The 19,047-nt window shown below is 51.9% G+C and overlaps 1 protein-coding gene across 1 annotated transcript; it reads left to right on the forward strand.

Moving 5' to 3' along the window:
• The first annotated feature begins 10,713 nt into the window (after positions 1 to 10,713).
• CHAC1 (ChaC glutathione specific gamma-glutamylcyclotransferase 1) lies at positions 10,714 to 13,123 on the forward strand. Its single transcript, XM_004751126.3, has 3 exons — positions 10,714 to 11,115; positions 11,497 to 11,532; positions 11,985 to 13,123. Exons 1-3 carry the CDS (start codon positions 10,849 to 10,851, stop codon positions 12,384 to 12,386), a joined length of 705 nt encoding a protein of 234 aa, XP_004751183.1. The 5' UTR covers positions 10,714 to 10,848; the 3' UTR covers positions 12,387 to 13,123.
• The last annotated feature ends 5,924 nt before the right edge of the window (positions 13,124 to 19,047 follow it).

Genomic DNA, 19,047 nt, shown 5'->3' on the forward strand with positions numbered 1-19,047 from the left:
ATTGGTTAATCCTTCCCAAGCTTATGCCAACAAACCACTTTCTGCTGCTTCCCCTCTCCTAGCCCACAGAATAGGAATGGGGCTGGCTAGGTAGTCCCAGCAGTAGCCCTAAGGACCAAAGGGGCAGCTGAGATCCCAGGTTGTCTGCACCATTGTTCCTGTTGTGCACGTTTTTTCTTTAATATTTTATTTATTTATTTGTCAGAGAGAGAGAGAGCGCGCGCGCGCACAAGCAGGGGCAATGACAGGGAAAGAAAGAGAAACAGACTTCCCACTGAGCAAGGAGCTGGATATGGGGATTCCATCCCAGTACCGTGGGATCACGACCCTATCGGAAGGCAGACACCTAACCGACTGAGCCACCCAGGCGTCATTCCCCTTGGGATTGGGAAAGAGGTGCCACTTCCCAGCCCTCTGTTGGAGCCCTGCCCCTCCCCTGCTCAGTACCCCTTGTCTTTAAGGAACACCACTAGCTTAGGTCAACTTCTGATGTGGGAAGTAGTGGAAGGGGGACTCTGGTGCTGGGAAGAGATGGCAGAACCCCAAGTCCTCAAGAGTCCCTTTCCCCTTGGAGATCTGTCACAAGTGGCTTTTGCACTATTTTCCCCTGGCCTCTGGGGCCCTGCACCCTACTCACACTCTGGCCGAATGGACTCAGCCTGTTCCCTTCATGCCCAAAGACCCTCCGAGTCTACAACGCAGGGTCCAGAAAGCCAGCTAAAGCTACGGCAGACACAAGGTGACTAGCATCTCCAGCGGCTGGATTCAGCTCTGGGCAGCAGCCTGCCCTGAGTCATGGCACCCCTACAGGGCAGAGCCAAGCCAAAGCCCTGCCAGGCATAGCCAGCCTGGCTGTCTCCAGTCCTCCTGCTTCTTGGCTGAGTTTGGAGGCAAAGCAAACCCGGGGAATGAGCAGACAGGTGTGTGCCACTCGGCTTGTCTAAAAATTGCTGTCCTTTTCCCACACTGGCAGCCATCAGGCCAGGCCTATCCTTCTAGACCAGGTCTGCTGACTATCACCTCCGCTTGTGGCTCCCTTCACTCAGTTGCTTCCTCTTCTCTCTCTCTGGTAAAAGAGCTCTGGAAGATTCTAGAATCCCCTTCCCATTTGCAGTAGGTTCATAGGGGATGGTATTCTAGCTGCTCTCATTTAAGAGGCTTTACTTCCTTGGCTTTCTCGGGGCCTGAATCATACTTCTCCACATGGGCTGTTTTTCTCGAGTTCTCTTAAGTCAGGTCCTACCACACTGCCACATTTCTGTGGGGTCTGACATTTGACTCTGACCCACGGGCCTCCCCTCAGCATCCCTGCCACTACACTGAAATGCTCCTCATTGCAGTTCTCAACCCTGCATCCAGCCACTGGTTGCCACCACGAAGGATACCTTCCTTCCCTCCTTGGAACTGGGAAAGAGGCCCCACCCTCCCAGCCCTCTGTTGGAGCCCTGCCCCTCCCCTGCCAGGAGGACGAGGCCCAGGGTCTGAGTAACTAGAATAGTGCCCTGCCCCGCCCCCCGGGATACTCTGTCAGTTGGGTCTTCCTCCCTCATTAGAAGCTGAGAAATGTAGCCAAGTTTTCTCACCATCCCATGCACCCTTCTGTCAGGACATGGGGGAATTCTTATAGTCCATGCTTTTGTAGACAGGGTACCACGTAGCCTTCCACCCTTGGCCCAGGGTCTAGCTGACATAACCAGCAGAGTATGGTCTTCTCTCCCCCATCTGAGGCAGACTGTCCTGAGAGGTTCAGCTACTCCTTCTGATGAGGGAGCAGGAGGCTGGCTGAGGACAAAGCAAGAGCCATCCTTCTGCCAGTATTGACAGGACCTCTGTCCTTGCACATGGGCTAAGGACCTGAGATACACTTATCTTTCAGAAGTATGTGGGAGGTATAGCCACTCCTAGACTGTGGATTATTTTATTCATTTATTTAGTTTAGCATCTCTCCCCTCTAAGCATACACAGAAAATCTCTCTCTTTGTTTAAGCAACTATTAATAGTGGGCTTTGGGCAGACTATCACTTACCTGCCTTTCTGGGTTTTTATTTTTAGTTTTTTTTTTTTTAAGATTTTATTTATTTATTTAATTGACACAGAGAGATGATGAGAGAGGGAACACAAGCAAGAGGAGTGGGAGAGGGTGAAGCCGGCTTCCCGCTGAGCAAGGGGCCCGTTGTGGGGCTCAATCCCAGGATCCAGAGGATCATGACCTGAGCCAAAGGCAGACACTTAATGACTGAGCTATCCAGGCATCCCCTGTTTTGTTTTGTTCTTAAGATTGTATTTATTTGTCAGAGAGAGAGAGAGAGAGCACAAGCTGAGGGAGCAGCAGGCAGAGGGAGAGGGAGAAGCCAGCTCCCCGCTGAGCAAGGAGCCCAATGTGGGGCTCATTCTGGGATCACGACATAAGCCACCCAGGCACCCCGCTCACTTTTTAAGATTTATCAAAGAGAGAGAGAGAGAATGAATGAGGGGAGGGGCAGAGGGTGAAGCAGGCTCCCCACTGAGCAGGGAGATCAACGCTGCTGCATCCCAGCACCCTGAGATCATGACCCAACCCAAAGGCGGACGTTTCAGTGGCTGAGCCGCCCAAGGGCCCCCACTACTTCACTTCTGACTTGAGACTTGTGGGTTTTTCCACGTATCCAGCAATTGTGCCTCACCACCTGGGTGTGCGTAACTCAGCGAGAACACTATCTGCCTGGAAACAGCATCAGATCCCACAAACTCTGGGGCTCAGTGCCATGAGACTGCCTCCCACCTCAGAAGCAAATCACCAGTCTAGGTTACTTGTGCTTCTAAGCTGCTGCGGAGCAGAGGTTCCCACAACCCACTCAGGAACAGGCAGATGGAAGAGGTGTGTGGGGCAAGGTATGTGGGAAGGGACCTGGAGCTTCCCTGTCCTCTTTGGGTATGCCGCCCTCCTAGCACCTCCCTGTATTTAACAACCCAGAAGCTTCCCAACCCCCTGTCCTTTTGAGTTTTTACAGAGGTTTCATTACACAGGTGTGATCGATTAAATCATTAGCAACCGGTGATTGACTCAATCTCCAGCCGTTCTCCCCTACCCAGAAACTGGAAGTTGGGGCTGAGGGTTCCCGTTCTCAATTTCAATCACCTGGTTGGTTTCCCTGGCAACCAGCCACTCCCCCTCCCCCATCTTTAGAGAGTCCAAATAGCCTTCACATAACTAAACTCAGGTGTGGTTGATGTGGGCTTGTTATGAATAACAAAAGCCACCTTTATCACTCTTATCATTTAGGAAATTCCAAGGGTTTTAAGAGCTCGGTGCCAGGAACAGGATCAAAACCAAATGTATATTTCTTTTTTTATTAAGATGTATCCATACCTATAAATATGGCAGTTTCATGTTTCAAGCTGTTGATAATTTAAAATAATGTTTTTTTATAATTTTTGAGATATTTTTCAGCTTTTTAAATTCTAAATGTTAGCTTTTTTACTTAATTTTATTATTTATTTGCTGGGGCGCCCGGGTGGCTCAGTGGGTTAAAGCCTCTGCCTTCAGCTCAGGTCATGATCCCAGGGTCCTGGGATTGAGCCCCACATTGGGCTCTCTGCTCAGCGGGGAGCCTGCTTCCCCCTCTCTCTCTGCCTACTCGTGATCTCTCTCTCTGTCAAATAAATAAACAAAATCTTTTTTAAAGATTTATTTAAAAGATTCATTTTAAAGATTTATTTATTTATTTATTTGATAGACCGAGAGAGATCACAAGTAGGCAGAGAGGCAGGCAGAGAGAGGGGGAAGCAGGCTCCCCGCTGAGCAGAGAACCCGATGTGGGGCTCCATCCCAGGACCCTGGGATCATGACCTGAGCTGAAGGCAGAGGCTTAAACCACTGAGCCACCCAGGCGCCCCAAAATCTTTTTTAAAAAGAAGATTTATCGGACACCTGGGTGGCTCAGTTGGTTAAGCGGCTGCCTTCAGCTCAGGTCATGATCCCAGCGTCCTGGGATCGAGTCCCACATCGGGCTCCTCGCTTGGCAGGGAGTCTGCTTCTCCCTCTGTGGCCCCTCTGCCTGCCTGTGCTCACTCTCTCTCTCTCTGGCAAATAAATAAATAAAATCTTAAAAAAAAAAAAGATTTACCCATTTATGGGGCACCTTGGTGGCTCAGTCCTTACGCATCTGCCTTTGGCTCAGGTTGTGATCCCAGAGTCCTGGGATCAAGCCCTGTATTGAGCTCCCTGCTCAGCGGGAACCTGCTTCTCCCTCTCCCGCTTTCCCTGCTTGTGTTCCTCTCTCGCTGTCTCTCTCTGTCATAAATAAATTTTTTAAATCTTAAAAAAAAAAATTATCCATTTATTTTAGAGAAAGGTAGAGGGAAAGTGTGTGAGTGGTGGGGGGTAAGGCAGAGAGAGGGAGACAGGCAGACTCCCACTGAGTGGAGAGCCCAACTCAGGGCTCTAACCCAGGATCCCCACCAGTGATCTGAGCTGAAACCAAGAGTTGGACCCCCAAAGGACAGAGCCACCTCCAGTGGCTATATATTTCTTATAGGCTGGCGGGGCGGGGGGGGGCGGGTGGTTCAGTCGTTAAGTGTCTGCCTTTGGCTCAGGTCATGACCCCAGGGTACAGGATCCAGTTCCCACTGGGCTCTTTGCTCATGGCTGGGAGGGGGGGGCTGATTTTCTCTCTGCATCTCTCCCCTGCTCTCTCTCTAAAAGGAAAGAAATTAAAAAGTAAATAAAAATAAATCATAGCTATGGCTCTATCTTGGATAAAATGGAAAGGGAAAAGTCTATAGTAAAAACCGTGAGCCAACTATATATTAAGCTCCCACATGCCAGGTGCTGGCTAAGGTATTATTTCTTTCGGTCCTCATCAGAACCCACAGGTGCATACTATTAATCCCCATTTCACAGTTGAGAAAACTGAGAACCAGAGACAGTGCACTTGATGGCAAATGGTGGAGATGGGCTCAAATCTGGGCAAACTGGGCTCAAGAGCCCACGTCTGGGGAGGTTTTTTTCATCCCTTGGGAATCAGCAGCTTTATAAAGTAACCTCAGCGCTTAGCATAATACCTTAGCAGGGTCCCGGAGCTCCTAAAACACACCTTCCCCCAGTTCAGATAATTGTGCCCACTAACACCAGACATTGTTTGCAGTGACTGGAATGAGAAGTGGGAAGGAACAGATCACAAGGAAATGAGAAGTGATCGCCCGAAGGGGAATAAGGAAAGGTTCATTTGAGAAAGGTCTAGAAAAGGAAGCCATCATGTGTGTCTCACCTGTAAGTCATGTGCCACTCTTCAAGGTGGAGGTAATCCTCTCTCATGAGGGGTACTTCTGTGGGGATGACATCTGAAGCCCCTTCCTAAGGGGATTTTCAGAGGAAAGACAGGATGGCTGCTACAGAAGTCAGAGAGGAATCTACTGAGTGGGAGTGTCCTACTGGAAGGGAAGGGGACAGATGTTGTTGGCAGGGATAAACAAGGAATGGGAACAGGCAAGATATATCCCCAGGAAGGTGGCCAAGACCCCTGGGCCAACTTTTGTAGGGATTCTTGTTTTGAGAGGGTCAGGGTTGAACCTGTGTCTTTCAGGATTCCTTCTCCTCTGAACCTCAGGGTGCCCTGGACTTTTCAAAGTAAAAGCTCCACTTCTTCTACCTACTTTTGTGGAGAACCTTCCATGAGCCAGCACTGAGTGGGTCCCCACAGAAGACCTCAAAGATGGAGTCTGCTCTCAGGGAGCTCTCAGGAAGCAGGATATCAAGAGCTTACCAGCAAGGGGGATCCAGGATTGCTCTACCTGCCTTTATTTTTATTTTTTAAAATTTATTTGACAGACAGAGATCACAAGTAGGCAGAGAGGCAGGCAGAGAGAGGAGGAAGCAGGCTTCCTGCTGAGCAGAGAGCCTGATGGGGGGCTCGATCCCAGGACCCTGGGATCATGACCTGAGCTGAAAGCAGAGGCTTTAACCCACTGAGCCACCCAGGCACCCCCCTGCCTGCCTTTAGACTTAAGCTCTGTGGCTTGCCAGGCACCCCCATAAGGGGCTTAACCACCTTTCCTGTGCTCCCATTTGTTCATCTGTGAAATGATATTTACCTTACAAAGTAAGGGAGGAGTTTGTAACCAGAATGATAAAAAGCATTTAGACAACTGCCTACCTCATGGTAAGCACTCAACAAATGATTGTTTCTGTGGGAAGCATGAGGTGGAGGGGACACATAAACAGAAGTGGGGTAAAGGGCTGTGGGAGCAGAGGAGGAAGAGCCTAACTTACCTGGAGTTACTGAGGTCCTCACCAATGGGGCATTGTTCTGGTGTGAGGAAGTTAGCCAATGGGCATCTTGAAAATATGCCCTAGGTAATTTTTTTTTAAATATTTTATTTATTTATTCGACAGACAGAGATCACAAGTAGAGAGGCAGGCAGAGAGAGAGGGAGAAGCAGGCTCCCTGCTGAGCAGAGAGCCCGATGTGGGGCTCAATCCCAGGACCCTGAGATCATGACCTGAGCTGAAGGCAGAGGCTTAACCCACTGAGCCACCCAGGTGCCCCATGCCCTAGGTAATTCTGAGATACTTTCTGCCCCTCAGCCACCAGAAAACCATGAACTGCTCTTTAAGAGCAACTTTTATTATTAAAAATTATATCTCATAAGCCTTAAAGAGAGAAAGGAGTCACCTGTAATTGTAATACCTCAACACATCCATCATTGGTCTATGCCACTTCCCCCCATCTTTTTCCTCATGTATCTTGTTATCATTGTTTTAATAGTTTTAATCATAGTGCATGTGATGGTTCATAGTTTGCATTTTTGCCTGACTCTGCGGCCCTGGGCATTTTTACTATGTTGTTTTCATAGTGGATTTTTATTGTGACTTTTTCTTTTCTAGATGGAAGTAGTTTATGTTCTCTTAAAAAATCCTAGACAATCTGAATTGGCATAAAAAAAGAAAGTGCAAGGGTGCCTGGGTGGCTCAGTGGGTTAAAGCCTCTGCCTTCAGCTCAGGTCATGATCCCAGGGTTCTGGGATTGAGTCCGCATTAGACTCTCTGCTCAGCAGGGAGCCTGCTTCCCTTCCTCTCTCTGCCTACTTGTGATCTCTATCAAATAAATAAATAAAATCTTAAAAAAAAAAAAAAGAAAGAAAAGAAAACGCAGGGCTACCTGGGTGGCTCAGTCTGCTGAGTGTCTGCCTTTGGCACAGGTCATGATGCTCAGGTCCTGGAATCAAGTCCCTTGTCGGGCTCCTTGCTCAGCAGGGAGCCTGCTTCTCCCTCTGCATGCATCTCCCCCTCCTGTGCTCTCTCTCTGACAAATAAATGAAATCTTTAAAAAAAAATAAAAAAGGGGGCGCCTGGGTGGCTCAGTGGTTTGGGCTGCTGCCTTCCGCTCGGGTCATGATCTCAGGGTCCTGGGATCGAGCCCTGCATCGGGCTCTCTGCTCAGCAGGGAGCCTGCTTCCTCCTCTCTCTCTGCCTGACTCTGCCTACTTGTGATCTCTGTCAAATAAATAAATAAAATCTTTAAAAAAAAAAAAAATAAAATAAAAATAAAAAATAAAAAAGGAAAGTGCAAATCTCATACAGTCCTACTACTCCGAGGTAAGCACTGAACTTTTTCACGTGGTCCTGTGGATTTTTTTCTATGCAAATAAACACATACAGACTTTTTAAGTTTAAAATAGTTATATTAGGTTATTTTATAACTTGCTTTTTTCACAGAATTCTGCATCAGATAGGTTTCTGTGTCAGCAAATATAAGCATACATAATTGTTTCTAATGACTCCACAGCTTTAATTTTATATTCATATAAAATTTATAAAACTTGATCTATTGCTGCATATTTAAGTTATTCTCTTTGTGTGTATTTCTCTGCCATGGGGATTGATTGCATAATTTACTTACACACTGAACTATTTTTGGATATTTAAATGTTTTTTTCTTCTTTTGTTTGGCTATTATAAATAACAATGCATTGAAAAATCTTTAGGCATATGACTTTTTTCCCATATTTTGAATAATTTCCTGGAGTGGAAATATTGGGTCAAAGGCCAGGGATATCTTGTGACTTCTGATTTATATCCCTAAACTGCTTTTTCAAAGCATTGTTTGTGTCAATTCAGATGCTTCCAGGAATGTGTTGGTATCAGTCTCTGGCCTCCTACCCTGCTACCCAAAGGTGGGGGGGGGGGCGTCCTTCTTAAAAAGCAAGTAGCAGGGGTGCCTGTGTGGCTCAGTGGGTTAAAGCCTCTGCTTTCAGCTTGCATCACGATCCCAGAGTCCTGGGATCAAGATCCACATCAGGCTTTCTGCTCAGCAGGGAGCCTGCTTCCCCCTCTCTCTTTCTCTGCCTGCTTCTCTGCCTACTTGTGATCTCTGTCAAATAAATAAATAAAAATCTAAAAAAAAAAAAAGCAAGTAGCACAGGAGATGCAGGATACAGAATAGAGGGGAGTGTGAACATGGAGAATGGAGGGAAAGAGAAAGAAATGACCAGAAACAACCATTTGCCTGTATTTTTTTCCTATTAGAAAAGTAATTCATGCTCCTTGTGAACAGCAACAACGAACTTTTCCAAAAATGTTTACATTTAATATTGAAAGTTCTCTGGGGATGCCTGAGTGGCTCAGTTAAGCCTCTGCCTTAGCCTCAGGTCATGATCTCAGGGTCCTGGGATGGAGCCTTGTGTCAGGCTCCCTGCGGGGAGTCTACTTCTCCCTCTCCCTGTCCCCCTTCCCCTGCTCATGGTCTCTGTCTTTCTCTCAAATAAATGAAATCTTAAGAAAAATTATTTATTTTAGAGCAAGTGCAAGGGGAGGGAGAGAGGGAAAGAATCTCAAGCCAACTTCCTGCTGAGCACAGAGCCTGGGCCTGGGCTAGATCTCACAACCCTGAGATCATGCCCTGGCTCACCCTACAGAGATACCCAGGCGCCCCTAACTTACTTTGTTTTAAAATAACTAGCTTCATGCTATACACACTGTAGTACAACATTCCTACTGGAGAATATATCTTACACACTTTTGGAATGACTACTTTAAGTATGCCTATAATTTTTAGTTTATCTACTTAAGGAGCACCTGGGTGGCTCAGTCGTTAGGTGTCTGCCTTTCCCTCAGGTCATGATCCCAGAGTCCTGGGATTGAACCCCACCTCAGGCTCTCTGCTCAGTGGGAAGCCTGCTTCTCCCTCTCCCACCCCGCCTGCTTGTATTCCCTCTCTCCCTGTGTCTGTCTCTGTCAAATAAGTAAATAAAATCTTTTTGTTTTCCTGTTTTTTTTTTTTTTAAGATTTTATTTATTTATTTGACAGAGAGAGATCACAAGCAGGCAGAGAGGCAGGCAGAGAGAGAGGAGGAAGCAGGCTCCCTGCTGAGCAGAGAGCCCGATGCGGGCCTCGATCCCAGGACCCTATGATCATGACCTGAGCCGAAGACAGCGGCTTAACCCACTGAGCCACCCAGGCGCCCAGTAAATAAAATCTTAAAAAAAAAAAAAATCTACTTAGAATCTAGTGAGAAGCAATCTTGCCCTTTTCGGCTGCCAGAGGGCTCACCCTGGACCTCATTAGCTGTTTCCCCCAGCTAGTTCTGCAGTTCCAGAGACAGGTCTTCTGCCTCTGTTCCCCATTTCCAGCCAGAGACATGCCTAGGGGGCAGCCCTTTGCCTCTGCTTAGGGGCTCAACCCCAGATGGCCAGCAGACCTTCCATGGGTCAGGAGGCCAGTAGCCAAAAGAAAAGCCCGGTAGCTCGCAGCTGTCTGGGAGCCTTAATTTGGCTGCCTTGACTGCCGCTCCCAGAAGCTTCCGAATTTCTGTGCCTAAGGATGAACACAACCATTGTTGGAGAAGTTTCAGGTCCAAACTATGAACTAAACCCATCGCCTCAGGGGAGAAGTGGCCCGACTTTACAGGTTCTCTCTCCAGGTTTGGTCACCACTGCCAAAGTGACAGCAGTGGATGCAAGTGTGCTGAAAGGCTCCACCCCAAGCCTACCTGGGCTCAGGGGTTCCACACCTGGCCCTGGGAGTAGCCCTCACGTGAGGCCCGCAAGGTCCCGGCGCCCGGCCTGACTCATCCTCGCAGCTTCTGCAGAAACCTTAGCCAGCCCCGTGACTCAGTTTCTCCATTTGCTCACGCGGGCCAACAGCTTGAGTCACCTGTGCGGAATGCAGAGGGTGCCTCCGACGGCTTCCCTAGAATATGTGCTCCCAGGCAGAGCCCCAGAAACGGGCACTGACGCCACCCAGAGAGGTCCTTCGGGACATGCCCTTCACTGGGCCTGTTAATGAGTCCGTGCTGTCTGGGGTGGCAGTGAGCGGACCAGGTGCACCGACAGGGCTGGTGGGGAGACACCCGCCCGGGACACGCCAATCGTGGTTCCTCAAGGGCGTAGGCCGTGGAGGGGCTGCCAGAGGGACGATCAGTGCCTGCGTCCGTGCCTACTGTCCACTGCCCGCCGCCTGACGCAATCCGAGGTGCCCTTGCTGCATGCCGGAGCTGGGGAAACCTCCCCCGCGGTTGCATCACTCCTGCCAGGTTTGCTACAGAGGTGGAGCCGAGCCAATCACCGGGCGCGCTGGGCCTGGGGCAGGCCGGGCAGTTATCCACTCAGAGGGCGGCGCGGTTAACCGGGAAGAAAAACACGAAGGTAATTGGTCAAAGGGGGATTTGCCCCGCCCCAATCACCGCGGCAGCTGGCGCGGTGGGCGGAGACCCGTTGCGGCCGGAGGGTTTAAAAGGCACCTCCGGAGGGGCCGCGCAGCTGGAGCGACCAAGCGGTGCCAGGCCAGGTGTGCGCGTCCGTTGGTCCTTCCGTGCCTGCGCCGGAGACCAGCCTCGGAGGCCGCCGGGCCCGTCCCTGTGCCCGGCACCATGAAGCAGGAGTCCACAGCCCAGAACACGCCGCCCGCCTCGCCGCCCCTCTCACCAGCCCCCTCGCCAGCCCCCTCGCCAACCCCCTCGCCACCCTCGCAGCATCCCCGGGATGACGGCGACCCCCAAGCGCTGTGGATTTTCGGGTACGGCTCCCTGGTGTGGAGGCCCGACTTCGCCTACAGCGACAGCCGTGTGGGCTTCGTGCGCGGCTACAGCCGCCGCTTCTGGCAGGGAGACACCTTCCATCGGGGCAGCGACAAGATGGTGAGCATTTGACCATGCCCGGGGGAATGAAGGGGTTGGGGGCAGGGTAGTGGGCACCAGTGCCCTGGAATGTCTGGGCTGGTCGGGGAAGTGTATAGACCTGAGCCTGGGGGCTGTGTCTTAAATTTCAGTGCCCAGTGGATCCCTGTGATGGCTGGAATCTGTGATCCTGTGGATCACCATGTTGGAGAGTATTTCTGGTTATCAGATTGGGCCTCTGCCATGTATGTTTCTCCATGTATGCATCACTCTCTCCACTTGCCCTGGATGAATGGGGCTCACTGAGGCCTGGACCAGCAGGGTTAATAAGGTTTCTTCCTCTGGTTCTGGTGACAGCTGATTTCTAACTTGTCTTTTTCAAAATTTTTCTTTCCTCCTCAGCCTGGCCGTGTGGTGACCCTCCTTGAAGATCATGAGGTAAGTGCTTGAGTCAAGAGAGGCACTCCCTGGGGCCTAGCAGGGAGGGTTGCAGACAGAGCTCGTGGGTCCGTGGCTGTAGGCTAGATGAGATGCTACTCTGGCAGCAGGGAAGGTGGTCTAGCTCAGTGCTTCTCACTAGAGTCACCTGAGGATTTCCTTAAAATGCAGATTGTGATTTAATAGGATTGGAGGGTAGCCTGAGACTTACTCCTCCTAATTGTACAGATGATGCCACTGGTTTCCAGACCACACACTCTGAGTAGGAATCCTTTTGGCCCTGGGGCCAGACCACCTTGTCAAACCTTGTGAAGAAAGGGAGAATGAGCTTAATGTATTGCTACTAGATGACTCATCAGTCCTCTGCCCACTTTCCTTATAGAGCACAGACCTGAGGTGGGATTAGCCAGGAGCTGTTTTGGGTGACCGTGGTGTCCGTGTTTTCCTCCTAGGGCTGCACTTGGGGTGTGGCATACCAGGTTCGAGGTGAGCAGGTGAGCGAGGCGCTGAAGTACCTGAATGTTCGGGAAGCAGTGCTTGGCGGCTATGATACCAAGGAAGTCACCTTCTACCCCCAAGATACCCCTGACCAACCACTCAAGGCATTGGCTTATGTGGCCACCCCCCAGAATCCTGGTTACCTGGGTCCTGCCCCTGAGGAGGCCATTGCAACACAGATCCTGGCCTGCCGTGGCTTCTCGGGCCACAACCTCGAGTACTTGTTGCGCCTGGCGGACTTCATGCAGCTCTGTGGGCCCCAGGCACAGGATGAGCACCTGGCTGCCATCGTGGACGCTGTGGGCACCATGCTGCCCTGCTTCTGCCCCACCGAGCAGGCTTTGGCACTGGTCTGAGGGGCTGAGCCCCTGCACAGAGTGTCCACATAGACATGGGGCCAAGTCCCCAAGCCTGTGCACACAGCGGACTTGATAGAGTTGGAGCCCGCTGGAAGGACTCGGTGGACAGCTGGGAGCCTTTCTCCTAAGCCCCTGCCTGTCCCACCAGCCTCCAGCTATCCTGCCTGACACTGACTACTTGAAACTATTTATTGCACCATGTTGGTGTGGTGGGCAGGTGGGGGGCCTGCCCCAGACGTAGGGGCCCTGCTGAGCAGTGCCCCACCTCAGGCACCTGGTGCCTGACCCAATTCCCCCCAGTGCTGCTGCTAACCCCATACCACCCAGGGCTCTGCCTCCCATCCCCAGTCCAAACACTCCTCAGCCCTGGAAATAGAGGACATGGGAAAAGTCCCAGCCTGTTGGGAAGGGGCGGGGTGGGTGTGGGTGGGGGGTGAGGATTAGGTAGCCTTACAAGAACTGAGACACTTGAGGGTCCTGTTGATCCCCACCCTTTCACACCCTCCCCCTGCCACACACCCCCCCTCCCCCAGATTTCCAGGGTAGAACTGGATCTGGAGCCTGGGCATAACTGCTGAGGCTGGGCCTGGGCCTCTGAGCCACTTGGCTGTTTCCTGTCCCTCTGTCTGTCTGCTTGTCTTCATGTTGGTCTATTCCAAGGGAGCTCATCACTATGGGCCCTGGTACCTTCCCAGTCTGTCCCACACTGTTATCCATAAACTGATCTCTTATTATCTGTTTTGTGCTGGAATGTGGTTCTTTCTTTAGAGGGGCTGTTGGGGCAAGGGAACTGGTGAAGCCCTGGAAGGCGCACAAGAGGGGCAAGGGCTCCCTCTGTCTCCATCTCTCTCGCAGGGAGGGGGGCAGTTGAGAGGGCAGGGCTACCGGCCGGTTTGCAACAGTCCTAGGAGGCACCATTCACATCTTAGTGCAGGCAAAAATGCTCTGAGGTACGCAGAATTCCGTCCGCAGGGCTCTACTGGGCAGCCTCATGCGCTGCGTAATTACCAGGGGCCTGGTGCTCTGCGACTCCTTTCTGATGCCCCGAGGAGGCTGGCGGGCTTGGAGGTCAGACCAGGTCTTCCTCTAGCCACTGCCTCTTGCTGACCTCGAGAGGAGACCCCTGGCTTCCTGCTAAAGGAGCAGGTGGGTTAGAGAAGGGTGACAGCAGAGACCTATGGCCTTTCGGAGGACATCCAGGTGCTTTCTGTTGCCTCTTGGGGCTGTGGTGTGGGCTGTGCCTTCTTGGTTAACCTGACCTGCCAGGACTCTTGCTCTCTATGGAAAGAGTTGTTGGGGGTGCCCTCTGGGCTACTACTTGTTTACCATCTGCCTGCTCCTGGTTGCTGCTCCCCCCAAGCTCCCACCCTCATCCCCAGGTGCAAAGCCCAGCCCCCTGGGATCTCAGTGGGCTCAGCCTCTTGTTCCTGGGCCCACAGGACAGCTTTTTCATAGCAGAAGAGCCTGGCTCCTCCCTAGCCTCTTCCCTCCTTGGCCCAGTGACCTCCCGAAAACTCCTGAGCCCTCTACGCATCAGTTTACGCTGGGACGCTGTATGGTATGTCTTGTTGCTGCTCTTGTTTTGGCTGGTGCCCTGGATTGGTCTGGGTGTCCCCAGCGGGGTCAGCTCAAACCAGCTGGGCAGCCGTTGGGCCTGTTGTGTTGGTGTCCTCATGTCTTGGCCATTGGTGGGGGAAGCGTGGGGTTAGCCAAGTTCTGGGACGGTAACACAACAGGAGGAGGGAGCAGGGAGGCTTAGGCAGCCACTTCCCAGGCCAGGGTGGGGCAGGGCAGCCAGTTCTGGGTGCTCAGAGCAGAGCCCTACTGTCTGCTGAGTCCTGGGCCAGGTGGGGAGGTGGGGTTGGGCACGCAGGGGGAGGGCTGCCTTGCCTTCAAGTTATTCATTTAAGTATTGACTAAAGTGTGATAGGCCAGGCACTGCCCTGAGCACTGGGGATACAGCAGTGAAGCAATCTCTCTCCTGAGGGAACTCAGGAACTCAGCTTAGAAATTCTGAATGGTGGCTTTTCTTTTTTTCTTTTTTTTCTTTTTCTGAATGGGGACCATATAGCATGAGATGTGCTGTGATGGGAGAAGAGGGCCCTCTGCTTAGGGAGGTGGTCAGGGAAGCTTTCTGAGGGAAGGAATGATGAGGCTGAGCCTTGAGCTTGAGAAGGTGTCTCTGGTGAACGGAGGCCAGGGGCAGCTCGTGCCAGAGTGGGAAGTCAGGTCAGGCCAGTGGGGATGGAGTGGACAGTGGTGTCAGGGGTGGGGAGGTGGGAATTGGGACTGGACAGGGGGCAGGACAACATCCAGCCGGCTGGGCCTGGTCATCTGTGCTGCACCATGGAGGTGGCATTCCTTCTTGGATTCTGAGCTGGGAAGAGACTGCTGGAGAGGAACCTGGCTCCTGGGTTGGGTTACAGCAGGAAGGCCAGAGACAGGCTGTGGAGACATGAAGATGGCCTGAGCCGAGATGTGGCAGTGGGAATGGGCAGGCGGATAGATCTGAGAGTGTTCAGGGCGTGAGGATGGTAGGGTTTGGTGCGGCTGGCTGAGGGGGAGAGTGAGGAAGGGTAGAGGGCCAGGGTTGCTGGTACAGTTAAAGGGGTGGAAGGGCAGGGGTAGAGATGGGCCCCGTGTGAGTGTGTGAGCTGCGGATGTCTGTGTGGGGCAGCTGGGGATATGGGTCGGCGATTCAGGAGAGAAACAAGGACTGGAGTCAGAGATTTGGGGGCCTTACCCAGGGAGACAGTTTTGGAAAGCCTTGGAAGTAGATTTTGTGGGCAAATTTTGTGAAAAGAATGGAAATGAGGAAATAAGAGCAAAAAGGCAGATAACCTCTTAGTTTTACTATGAAAATAATCTTGACCTCACAGTTCCCCTGAGAGGGTTTTGGAGACCCCCAGGGGTCCCTGGGTCATATCTTTTTTTTTTTTTTTAAAGATTTTATTTATTTATTTGACAGACAGAGATCACAAGTAGGCAGAGAGGCAGGCAGAGAGAGAAAGAGAGGGGGAAGCAGGCTCCCTGCGGAGCAGAGAGCCCGATGCGGGGCTCAATCCCAGGACCCTGAGATCATGACCCGAGCCGAAGGCAGCGGCCCAACCCACTGAGCCACCCAGGCGCCCCCCCTGGGTCATATCTTAGGCTTTCTGGTACAGCAGCACTAAAAAAAATTTTTTTTTCCTTTTTTTGTTGGTGGGGTTCAAACAGAGTGATGGCTAAGTGGCGAGCCCTCGGCTGCAGCATTAATGGATTTCAGAGTTAGCAGCGAACTCAGAAATCATCCTGTCCATCCCTCAGGGCGCCCTTCTGGAGAAGGAGGAGTGAGTAGGAAGGTTCAGCCAGTTCAGCTGCTATTTATTGAGTCTGCAGTAGGCCACCTTCCTGCTGTGGAAGATGGAAGGCACAGAAGCGCCCTCACACCTGGTCTGGGCTAAGGGCAACTCGGGGAGCTCAGGGGTTGGGGCAGAGGTGGTCAGGTCTAGGAGGGCCTTAAAGAAGCTGGAGGAATCCAGCAGGCAGAGGCGCCGACAAAGGGGGAACAGACACAGTAGCTGGTTGGTAGCCCAGTGTCGGGGCCAAGGTCGAGAGCTACTCTGGAGTCAGTTCACAGAGGAAGTGTTAGACTGTATCTTGTAGGGAAGTAGGGCTCTAGAGTGATGTTTTTGCTTTTTTCATGTGTTTTTCCTCCTGTGGAGGGTCTTTGTTTTTGTTCTTTTTGTTTTGTCTACTATGTTCAGTGCTATGTTCAGGCTTGGGTTTACGTGTTGTGGCAGGGAAAACTGGTTCGAAGGCTGTGAGACCTGGAGGGCACCTTTTGGAATGTTCCAGGTAGAGGCTGGGGAGGATGGAACTAGAACCGGGAACCTGGAATGTGGGGATAACCTCCTGGCAGGCCATTGGAATAGGAGGGCAAGTGGGAGGCAGGAGACTAGGGATTCCAGGGTTTTGCCAAGGCCAGGGGCATGGACAGTGCAGGGGGATGCGGGTGCCCCTACTCAGGCCTCTACACCCTTCTAGGGTGGGCAGGCTCCTAGGGGCTCTCCAGGTTGCCCCCAGCTGAGCCCTAGGAAGGACCATGTTCCTCTGCAGGCTGGTATTTCCCTGAAGACATGGAGGTATCCATGTCAGTCATCCGAAAAGCAGAGGGTGTGCAGAGATGGCCTTTGAATGGGAGAGACCCCACTTTCCACAGGCCTGGCTCTGAGGAGGGTTGGGGTGCTCCAGGATGTGAACCCAGCTTCAGGGGCCAGGGCTAGATTAGGAGAGGCTGACGGTCACAGGGACAGTGTCCCTGCCAACCAGGGTCCTTACACAAGGACCAGTCTCATGCTACATGGCTAGGGTGACCACACACCCCACTGTGCCCAGGACAGGCCTACTTCCCTTCCCTCATCCTGGAATAATTATGACTTTCACCCTCAGAAGCATCCAGGTTTGGATAGTAAATTGCATGGTGGCTGTGGAAAGTGGAACTGAGCTGTTTTGCTTTACTGGATGGCTGTCCCTGGACCCTCACCTCTAGTCCAGTGCCCCGGGAGGCCTTTTCTCCTCTGCCCTTTCCTGCTTTGCCCTTGGAGAGTCCCCACCAGGCCTGCCCTTCCGGGTTCAGGCCTGTACCTTCCTTTACCCTCAGCCTGGGCATTTTCTGGGGGTGTAAGCCAGATCTTGGCAAGTCCTGCAGATTCAGCCACAGAGCTGCTCCCTGGTCACCAGTCCTTCCCCTCCTAGAGGGAGAGGGCACCATCTGCACCCACACCCCCTCTTCCTTAGTCTTGGACCTGGCATTACACATTCACCCCTCATGCTCTGCTCCTCCCCCTGCAGCTTCAGTCCCTTCTTGTTTCTGTTTTTTTTCTTTTTAATTAATTAATTTGACAGAGATCACAACGAGGCAGAGAGAGAGAGAGAGAGAGGGAAGCAGGCTCCCTGCTAAGCAGAGAGCCCAATATGGGGCTTGATCCTAGGACCCTGAGATCATGACCTGAGCAGAAGGCAGAGGCTTAACTCACTGAGCCACCCAGGTGCCCCCTTCCTTGGCTTTGTTCTGGATCCTGCCCCTACCCCACCAGCAAGCTAAAGCCCAGTGAATGCTTCCCTTTGACCCAAGCTTCCAACCTTGCCATGTTCTGGGATCTAATGGCTTCCTACATCCGCCCTAACGCGTGCCCTCCTTCCCTGCACGGTTGTTGTGTCCAGATGGATTCCCCTTCCCGCTTTCCCCCTGGCTAGTCATTTTCCATAATGTCAAATGTGAATCTGGCCTCAAATGACAAATTTCAGCAGTTCTTTCTGGATCTGAGGATAAACGTCCCTGCAGCCTTAGTGCTGGCCCCTTCTCCACACCCACCTCTTGTGATTTCTTGCTACCAAGCCTTTGCTCCTGCTGTTCTCCTTGCTGGACCACTTTGCCCGTGACTCTGATCTTCTTCAGAGCTCAGTACCAGCATCAGGCTTCCGGAAGCTGCTGCTGACCTTGATGGCTGCTGCCCCTCCTTGGGCACCCCCACCTCTGTTTTACACCCAATAGTCCTATTGGTGTGATCCCCTTGAAGGTCTGCCCCACCAAAGTGAGCCCCCTGACCCCAGGGCAGGAATTGAGGGCACCCCAGTCCATAGCACAGCTCTGGGGCTGCAAAGCAGCTCAGGGAATCTAAGAGGAAGGGGGTTCAGTGAGGCACTCTTCTGAAAGGAATGTCACACATCCCTTTGGAGGGAAAGACCACATGAAAACCTCGGTCGTAGCCAAGAGAAAGTGCCAAGCTGCCTCCCCTTGCTAATATTCAATCTGAATATTTATGTGCACAGCCCCGGAATGAGGAACAGGGAATCCCAAGGGCAAGGGCAGACCGGCCAGGCATGGGCAGCTCCAGCACGTTCCTGACTGGGGCAGTACCAACCCATACTGGTGGCTGCCATCCTGGGCAGGCCACTCTCTCCCTTTGTCTGTCTGGGAGAGGCCAGGTCCTAGGCTACCCTTTGGCATGCATAGTAAGCGGCAACATCTATGCCCTTGCTCCTCCTCCTTGCTCTGGGCACTAAGCCAGAAGAGGGCTGTTTGTGCTTCCCTCATGGGGTGCTGCTCCCTGTCCCCACAGGAGGGGATGAAATGCCAATTGAGTATTCCCCCACCTTAAAAGACCACCAGAGACGTGAGTCAAAGCCAATCAGCAAGGGTCGTTTATTGCAGGTTCGAACCTGGACCTCTGCGCCCGCTCGTTGCCGATAATGCCGAGAAGTCCAGAGCTGGGTTGGTGCAGGGTTTTTATAGACAGGTACAAACAAGTTTCGGGTAGGGCTGAGCTTATTGATTGATAGTATGAACACAATTGGGAGTCTCCTGGTGGAATGTTACATTCCTGCTATCAAGTATCCCTGTTAATGAGATTTAGGTTTAGAAGTATTTACTTTTCCTTCTACCTCCGCCTCCTTCGGTTTTTCATGGAGGGGAGGGTGACATTAGGGCTATTGATAAGGTAACTTCTTTGTTGTAAATCTCAAGGATATTTGCAAACCAGGGGAGTTAACTATTTATCGTTTTATGGCAGTCAGGGGTGCCTGAGGAATGCTACACATATGGCGGGGAGCGGGTGAAGGGGGGGTGCAAGGCGCCAGCTTTTGCTTTGTCCTCAGCCAGCCTCCTGCTCCTTCA

Source organism: Mustela putorius, unplaced genomic scaffold, assembly GCF_011764305.1.
Source record: "Mustela putorius furo isolate JIRA1106 unplaced genomic scaffold, ASM1176430v1.1 tig00003898_pilon_pilon_pilon, whole genome shotgun sequence".
Classification (NCBI taxonomy): Eukaryota; Metazoa; Chordata; class Mammalia; order Carnivora; family Mustelidae; genus Mustela; species Mustela putorius.

Coding starts and splice junctions, on each gene's coding strand:
- CHAC1 (XM_004751126.3), top strand. CDS start 10,849: ATGAAGCAGGAGTCCACAGCCCAGAACACGCCGCCCGCCTCGCCGCCC. Junction 11,116..11,496: donor ATCGGGGCAGCGACAAGATG/GTGAGCATTTGA, acceptor TTTCCTCCTCAG/CCTGGCCGTGTGGTGACCCT. Junction 11,533..11,984: donor CCCTCCTTGAAGATCATGAG/GTAAGTGCTTGA, acceptor TTTTCCTCCTAG/GGCTGCACTTGGGGTGTGGC.